At 37.0% G+C, this 9,217-nt stretch overlaps 1 protein-coding gene across 7 annotated transcripts; it reads right to left on the reverse strand.

Moving 5' to 3' along the window:
• Window positions 1-890: 890 nt before the first annotated feature.
• On the reverse strand, window positions 891-7,533 carry LOC132618658 (uncharacterized). 7 transcript variants are annotated; one of them, XM_060333681.1, is made up of 6 exons: window positions 7,326-7,417; window positions 5,550-5,733; window positions 5,349-5,456; window positions 3,517-3,824; window positions 2,935-3,406; window positions 891-2,385 (listed from the first exon to the last, which is right to left on the reverse strand). In XM_060333681.1, the coding sequence occupies exons 4-6, from the start codon at window positions 3,586-3,588 to the stop codon at window positions 1,343-1,345; spliced, it is 1,587 nt and encodes a 528-aa protein (XP_060189664.1). In that variant the 5' UTR covers window positions 3,589-3,824; window positions 5,349-5,456; window positions 5,550-5,733; window positions 7,326-7,417; the 3' UTR covers window positions 891-1,342. The 7 variants fall into 7 exon arrangements, with proteins under 7 accessions (XP_060189664.1, XP_060189665.1, XP_060189667.1 ...); XM_060333682.1 differs by lacking the exon at window positions 5,349-5,456 and having other exon boundaries at window positions 5,644-5,733; XM_060333684.1 differs by lacking the exons at window positions 5,349-5,456; window positions 5,550-5,733; window positions 7,326-7,417 and adding an exon at window positions 7,439-7,533.
• Window positions 7,534-9,217: the final 1,684 nt, after the last annotated feature.

The raw sequence follows: 9,217 nt of genomic DNA on the forward strand, positions 1-9,217 counted from the left end.
AATTGTATTTTATCGATAATTTTTAACAATAAATGAAGTAGAATATTATTTAAGTTTCACATTGACCATTGTATTCAATTACTAAAATTTAGTTAACCGTGAAATCAGGTATGATAGGACTTGATTAATCGCCCTTTTCTATTCAAACTAAATCGTTTCGTTTTTGTAATTTTCTAATTGTTTCAAGTCTTACAAGTTGAATTAATCAAATTCAATTTTCTCGTTCTATCTCGGCGTATCCATTCACTCGAAACTGCCACTGAAAATTTATTGTTACCAGATTTGCAAAAATTCCTTCCATAAAGATATTTTAATAAATTATATTTTCATTAATTTATCAATTCTTACCAAAGAAAGCGATATGATTTGTTAGACTTTGATTTTAGTAACCCAAACCTATCCATGGACACCGCTAACTAGTTGGAGTAACTTTCTTTTATGGAAAATTACTTCTCTGTCATATTCTTCATTTTGTATAAAACTTTTAAATTTAAGGTGAGATAGTGTATTATTTTATTTAACTTAAAATAGTTTAGTTTGTCTTTCTTTCATATTCTCTCGTTTATTGTCAAAAATTGACAAACAAACATCATCAGAGTTGTGGAGTCTTAAGAAGTCTATCGAACCTATTTGCAAAAAGAACTCATCTTTTTTTTTTTTTGGTTGGTCTGTTTACCTAATTCCTTTTTTGACCAGTACAAGTATGCATGCTGATAACAAGAACTTGGCAATATTCACCAGCATATATATACTCAAGCATCTATGCAGATCAAGCTATCATTCAATTGCATCACCAGTCATTTGTATTCATTTCTCTACGATAGGACACATGCAACTCAACTCTTAAGGCAAATTAAGGATCTCATACTGGGGTCCAACACCTCCATATAAAAAGTAGGCTGAAAAAGCTATGCAACTCCAGTAGATAGGGGATCAACACCAATACTTTACCAAACAAAATAGACAACTAGAAAAAGATGAATTAGATGAAATTTTACAAACTAGCCAAGAAAGTAAATAAAAAGGCAATCCACTACACGAAGCATCCCGTATTCACGCAGGGTCAAGGGAAGGGTCGCACCCCAAAAATAGACTATTATGCTTTCTGCTCTCGATTCATCTCATTCCTTCCCTGTGTAACCCCCAAAAATCGAAACAAAGTATATAACGGGAAAAAGAAAAGTCGTACATAGTATATATTACAAAAGCTTCCTCATCCACTGAAAACTTGTTTAGTTGCCACCCTCATCTTCCTGACTTCCTCAACAACCACGGACCTGGATTTGTCAGATTCCTCTTCTTTAGAAGCTGCACTAGCCTTTCGCTGCTCAAGTGCCATTCCCTATATCTCTATAAGCTCGACCTTCACACTTGTTGATGATCGAGTCTTCTCTTTATCATTTTGGTCCTTGACCCTGGTAATGTCAATATCCACAGATGCCTCAACCATGCGATCTCGTCTCGGGATTGCGGGAACCCCAGCTTCTTTGCAAAGTGCAGTAATGAGGCAAGGAAATGGAAAAGAGGTACGTTCTCTTCTTGCTCGGCCTCCAATTTCTCGAAATATAATCAATCCCATATTAACGGGGTATCCTGACATGATCGAGGCAATGAGAATGGCCTTCTCAATCTGAATATCTGTTTCGTTCTTTGAAGGTTGCAGCCGACAACTCACAAAGTTGAGCCAATATTTGGCTTCAACATTCAGGTCCTTCTTGATAATTTTGTGCTTAGGATTTATCCATGGTGGTGTCAGTGTGCGTTGAGCTATCGCCGAAGCCACCCATTCACGCTCATTCTCTTTGTTTCGGAGCCTTTCATCATATTCATTTGTTTTGTCGGGCCATTCTTTAAAGTAGACAGAATTGATCTTGGAGCTACTACAATCAACCTTGGCGCCTCGGACTAGCACACTCTGGAGATACTCCCTCTTCTTACCCGATTTGGCAGCATAGGCCGCATAAAATTCCCGCACCAAGACCTCACAGTAGTACCCCGGTGACTCAGTGAAGCACATCCAACCCCTCTTTTTGATGTTCTCCAATAAGACGGGGAAATTGTCCTTTAGGCCGTTGAGACTCAACTTCTTTTCTTCATTTAAGCTCCACTTGATCTTGCCAGCTATGAGTTTATCTTTAGAGCCCGGCAAACTGAACCTCGCTTCATCATCTGCCTTCTTCCTTCTTATCTTTGCATATACTGCAGCCTGAGATGTGTCAGTCCCCTCCTCTTCAGACTGGGAAGAAGAACCATCAGTAAAAGATATCATAGTTGCCGCAGTCTTCCGCTTTGCTGGAGGTGCAGCCTGAGATGGCCCTGTTTGGCCTTTTCCTCTGCTTGGTTGCTTTTCCGTTCTGGACGGTTGAATCTTTTTAGGAGGCATAACTACAGATAACCACTTCGTCAGCACATGTGTGTACTTTTCACAAGTTAAAACATGTAAAAGAACAACAGAAACTAAAAGGAAAGCTCAGGAAAAACTTGTGCAAAGACTGAAAGTTGGGGTCGTTAGAATAGGTCCTGCATAAGCAATTCTGCGATCGCAAAATTCAGTCGCACTTTTTGTGCTCATTTTCTAAATGAGAGGATTATTTTGCAGCCATTCTGTGGTCCGAATTTCTAATATGCCAACTCCAAATCTTCAAGGAAGGTTTGCGACCATCTGCGGTTTGCAGACCCGTCTTGTGAAGTCACAGAGTGGATCACAGAAAGGTCACCTGCATTATTTTCTGCAACCTCCCATTCCCAAAATGACAAGTCTCTAACAAGGCTAAAATAGAGTTCACCCTAGTAACAGATAGAAAATCCAATACTAAGTATAAGAACAATTAGGACTTAATCCCAATTATCTGTTATCGTCTTTATGCATCATTTGCTTCATGTACACACTGAATATAATCGAATATGTGAAGTGTATAAGAAGATGGATGTTACCTGAATGTGAGTACCGTGGACTTTCCCCATCCTTGGACCCACTGGATGAGTCATCGCTTTCTTCCACAGAATTATATGATAATTGTATTGCGTGCCTTTTACGTTTCTTTGATTTTCTTGGGGTTTCCTCTCCCTCTTCCTCTCTCTCTTCCTCTCCCTCTTCCTCTTCCTCTTCCTCTTTCGAGCAACTGCTGAGTTCCTCAAATACTTGCCTCCCAAGAAGGTTCCTAGAGCGCATCTGTTTATAGGGCAAAACTTGGAACGTTGATTTATCAATGAGAAAGAAGAACAAGATGTTCCCCAGTTTCAGTTTGTGATACTCCACAAACTTTGGCCAGTCTCCTTTACATATGAAGAAATCGGACTTCTCCCTCACTATCTTTGCTTCCCAGACTACCCCTTCATCCGTTTTCAATAAGCAGGTCTTTGACAACATATTCTTGTTTTCTTTGATGAAGGCCGGCGGCATTAGCTAACAAATCAAAGTCTCAACATTAGCTAAACTCTGTTGGTAATAGATTTAGACCGCAACAACCAAAAAGAACATATAATGAAAATTCGAGGAAAAAAAAAAGAACTTACTATTTTATCCGCAAAACCTTCTTTAAACAAAAGCTTGTAAAATGATGGATGCTCGTCGGGATCCACTAGCATTTTGAGAATTGTAATAACAACAGGAAACAGGGACAAGGAGGGAAAAAGACCGCTACACAATATTGCTATTGGAGAAAGAAAAGTCTACAGGCTTGATTCCATGGAAACTGGTGGATGAAACTGCTGGTGAAATCTTTGATTCACTATTATTATTATTTGTGCTTTGACCCATTGAACAATAGCTTCCACCATTTGCACGGTAGTTAAGAATGGACAACTAGCAGAAATTTTATATCCTGCAGGAGATGTTAAAGTGTCAAAATCAGTGAAACGCCAGGGAAGAACAAAAGAATGTTTTAGAGGAGTTAGGGCACAAAATTATTTATTCTTCAATAGAAAGGCTGTTATAGTATCCTCTGCCTGTGTTGCTCGGACTCTTCAAAAATATCGCCGGCTAAATGTCGGATCCGCGTAAAGTAGTGTATTACTGGAGGATCCAACACAGGTGTGGCAACAATTTTAGAGAGTCGGACTAACATAGTCCTCAGCAAGAAATAGTTTATGTAAAATGCCTTCAGGCAAAAGTGGAGAGAAATTCTCTGTCCTTGTCGTCTCTATACTTCATTTTCCAACAAATATTAAGTGCCACAAAAATTATTAAATGAGCTAATGCAAAAAGGGTTTTATCAGTTCCTTCCATGATAGTAATCTATTTCAGCGAATACAACTAACCAGACTAATTTATCAACTGGAACATTTGTATGCATTCTCTTGAGCCAAGGGTCTTTCGGAAACAGCCTCCCTATCTTCCGAGATAGGGGTAAGGTCTGCGTACACTTTACCCTCCCCAGAACCCACATTGTGGGATTTCAATGGGTATGTTGTTGTAACATTTGCATGCATAAATTAACTTGCTAAGTATCCACAAAACACAGAAAACAAAAAACATAGCATCTCCTAATTTATTAGGTCAATTAACCTCCATATCCCCAAGGCAAACCAGCGAATAACAAAGCATCATACGCTCAGTCACCAAAGGAAAATATGAGAAATTACAAAGAACTCTGTGGAACATTACAGGGAAGGCAAAATTTAGCATTGAGGATTTAAACAGATTTCAATAACCATACTAAAGAAAGAAATCATACTGCAACATGAAACGTCAAGAAAGAGAGCTAAACACCTATAATAGATTTGACCTAAGTCGACCCTACTAGTTTTGAACCCTTGACCTAGGAAAGACTTGCAATCAATCCAAGGAAGACTAGTAAACACCTACTATAGATGTTGCACAATCAACACTTTACTGGGTGTTGAGACCTCTCTTCTTTTAGCTTTCATCACTACTCACAGGCAATGATATGTTGAGATAATTCTCATAAACCCTTTTTCAAGGACTATTTATGAAATATGAGATGGTATTAGACTGAAGGAGTAGTAGCTCTGCCTTCTTTTACTTTTTTTTCTCTACAAAATAGAAGATACTCTCTGTATAAGAGTTTAATCTTGCTGGTCGAGTGATATGTCCCTCTTCCTGAAAATAGAGAATTCCCATTTCTACCATTTTTACATGGCCAAAACTGATCATTCAGTTTAAAACTCTCTTGGCACCTCCATCAAATTGGTTGGTTCAGTATGATATGCCTTAACCATATTATACTTAGTTACGTAATTTGTAGCAGTATACATATGTACTTGAGATGTTCAGGAAAAAATAATAGGAAACACAATTTCAACTTCAGTGAATCCCCTCTTTCAAGCCATTGTAATGGACTTATGTCTATCAGCAAAATGAGACATTAGGAGTACAGAGAACTAACTATATTACAGCTGGAAACGGGCAGCACGGCACATGAAGAGGAGTGTTTGTGTAGGTAGCCTACCCTGACGCAAGCGTTACTGGCTATTCCACAGCTTGAACCCCTAACCTATTGGTTACAAAGACAACTTTATCGTTCCCCTTCAAATACATTACAACTAAGAACTATAAAATAAAATAACCAAAGAACTAGCGCAACAACCTTTCTAAGGCCCGAGATGAAGTAAGGTTGCCTGTTGATGATCAGAAAACCCATGTGCATTAGGACAAAGAACCACATTAACATACTCATTTACCTTCTTTGAAAGAGCATGAACGATTCTGGACATGAAGATTACAATATATTGCAGAACACGAAAGTGTACAATTTAGCCCATCCAAAAGCCCTATTGTAACAATTACGAAAACCTATAGATCAGGTAGACTGCACACATGATCAAATGAAAGGAAAACAAAAGGAAGCAAATACATGAAATTGTGCACCCTAACCGCTGCAAACTATTTATTTATATTATGACGGAAGTGTCCAGCCCAGCTTGGGCCCACCTTGACTATAACAAATGTCGAGTAACTCTGCCCGCCAAAACTTAGGCATATGAGAAGAAAGCATCTAGTGTTTTTTACCTCCGCTTGGAATTAAACTAAATCGTCATGTTTCTTCACCCACTTCATTGCCCCAGTGTTATTAAAAGCCATAGCTTCAAACACTGATGCGCAAATTGATCCAAAAGAACAGCAGTAATTCTTTGAATCTCAATGATTTAAGAGTGGACTAATATAGACATTGTTATATATTGGATGCTGAAATTAGTTTTTACATTAGTAATTTGATTATTATATTACTAATTTCATGTATGTTCTGCATTTTTAAAATTCTCCATAAATTGTGCACAAATAAGGGTGTGTTTGGTAGAAAAAGTTTTCCAATTTTCCCCCGTTTGGTTGATCAAAATATTTTAAAAAATATTTTTTTAAGAAAATAAGTTCCTTCAATATGTGGAAAAAATGACTCATCCAAGGGTGTGGCCTACTGATCAAGGAAGTGGGTAGAGAATCTCAGGTTTAAATCCCAAGAGAGACAAAACACTAAGTGATTTCTTCTCATCTGTTCTAGCCTTGATAAGTCCTAATACCTGTTGCTGGTGGGGGTGGCAAATATCCCGTAAAGTTAGTCGAGTTGTGCGCAAGCTAGCTTTAACACCACGATTATATAAAAAAAATATGAAAAATAACTTCCCTAATACAAATAGAGAAAACAACTTCGTGACATTCCAAGTTCATCCTCCTTCCCGCCAACCAACACCCCCCAATACCTACCTTTTGACAACCCCACTCCCCCCACCACCCTGAACCCACACCCCCGCCCCGCCCCACTCCAATAGTGCTTTCCTAAATTACATTTATTTTGAGATAATATTGTTTTACTTACTTATCAAACACTAAAAAATAAGTAACAAACTCACTTCTTTTCCAAGAAAATATTATTTAAGAAAACATTTTTCTTCGTACTAAACACTCCCTGAGAGTGAGCTTCATTTCTTGCTTTTTGCTTCAAGCACCATGGACCTTGTCCCTTTTAAAAATATGTACTGCATTAACCACTATAAAAGTTCAATGTTGGTGCTCTATTTTTTGTAGTTGCAAAAACTACAAGCCCTAAAATCCTCACTAATTAGTACTCCCTCCATTTCAAAAAAAATTGTTCTTTGATTTGACACAAAATTTAAGAAATAAAAAAAAAAATTAAAATGTGTGATTCAAAATAAGTATATTTATGCGACCGTAAATTATCTTATAAAGTTAAATTATTTTTAAATAGACAATTTTTTTGAAAAACTAAAAAAAAAAAAGGGAAAAAATCTTTTGGACAGAGGGAGCACTTACCACAGTAAGATATAGTAACTGTGCTGGAGGGATACAGTAATATTATTATTATTATTATTAGAAGAAATAAAAAAGGAACAAAAGAGAAACTCACCTTAATTATCTTAATCTATTGTGAAATAGTAACACCAAATACCAGATAGACACAGAAAAATCGAAGCAAAAGTTTCCAGCAAGGACAGTGAAATAAAATAACAAAGGGAATACCCAGAAAGTATGAGACGATCTTTTACCGAATAGACCCACATGTCTGCATTTACTAGACGGCCTGTGCTCGTGTTGTGCACAGGTCCAACACTTTAGATTATAATGCATTTATGTGTATGTAATTGATTTTGAATAGTGATGATATATATATATATATATATATTATGTTCAAAACACGATTAATATAACATTGTAGTTTGTGTTCCGTACCTAAAATTTTATTATATTAATGTTTGCTATGAACACAAAATCGGCAAATTTATTAATATTTTTTAAAAGAGAAGACTTGTTTAAAAGGAAATTATTTTCTTCTTGTAGACAATAAAATTCGCGTCGAGAAAATAATAATCAAGACAGGAAAATATCGCAACAATCTTTGTATTTGATTTCAGCATATAAGTATTACAATCTCTATGATTCCTCTGATTCGTCTTTTCAACAATAATTTCAAGGGCTTTTGAGCTTATTCTTGAACTTGATGGATTTGATCTTGACTTGTACTTGAATTCAAGGGCTTTTGAGCTTGATCTTGAATCTGGTGGTCTTGATCTTGAACTTGTACTTGGATTCAAGGGCTTGAAGCTTGATCTTGAATCTTCGTCTGGATCTCTAGAACTTCTAGAGAAATACTTGAATGCTTGAATGCTTTTAGCTTGTAGAGAAATCCGCAGCGTTTGATCCACGAGCTCTCTCTTGCTTCTTGTTAGAATTTCTGTCCCTTTTCTGAATTATGAGACCCCTATTTATAGTTGTAGGATGGAGGAGTTATGATAAGGGCAGACTTCTTTTGACCAATCAGAATTAAGCTGACATGTCGATATTTGATTGGCCAGAACATGTCACTTGTACACATGGCGCATCTTCATTGGCCTTTGATTTGTCTAGGCATACTGCATCATTTTGTCGCGTGGCATGATCCTATTGGCTCTCTCGCTTGACTTGGCGTGCCACGTCATTTGACATGTGGCACCACTTTGGGCTTCTTGAATAAGATGACATCTTGGGCTTGACAAAGTGGGTTCATCATATGTAGCCCAATTAATGGACTAGCCCAATGAAATTGGATCATCACTTAAATCTATATTTATTGACTTAAATAATTAACCCAATTATACTAATCCGTAATATTTATTTGGAGCAATATATCTTGAATTTACTATAATCCGAATTTATCACGGATTTAAATTCAATAAAATTTCGTTATCTACAAATGCCCCCTACTTCAAGAGTTGTTGGAGTATAAACTCATTAGATTTTTCGGAGACTAGTTTTGAAGTACTAACGGAACCAAATTGAATTTGGGTCAAATTTAGAATGAGAATTATCCATGCAATTCATTTGCACGGCCAATTGCTTGGAAAGCTTCAGTGACCGTTTGTCATGGATGGAGACAAGATCACATTATGTACATGCTGCCAGGGATTTTCAATATTTTTTGTTGGAAAAAAAATCCCTTTCATTGAAATGATTCTGCATGAATTACAATGTTGCATTCTCCATGATGTACGCAATTGCCTTCGGTCGGTGATTGTAATCCTATTCTGTCTAGAATTTAATGTTGTAAGAAACAACTTCGTTTGGGTCTAGAACTCCAAATTACCAATATCACCGCCACTAGTGACCAAATCCAAATAGGATACAACTCTTGGTAGCCGCCTCTTGACATCTATAAATACTCCCGTGCTTCTCATCTATAGCACAATTTTTTTTTAGCTCTCCCCAGCAGATGCAATTGGCGTCTAATTTAAAGGCATCAAGGTGCAAGATAAATATTTTTGT

This window comes from Lycium barbarum, chromosome 11 (assembly GCF_019175385.1).
Source record: "Lycium barbarum isolate Lr01 chromosome 11, ASM1917538v2, whole genome shotgun sequence".
Classification (NCBI taxonomy): Eukaryota; Viridiplantae; Streptophyta; class Magnoliopsida; order Solanales; family Solanaceae; genus Lycium; species Lycium barbarum.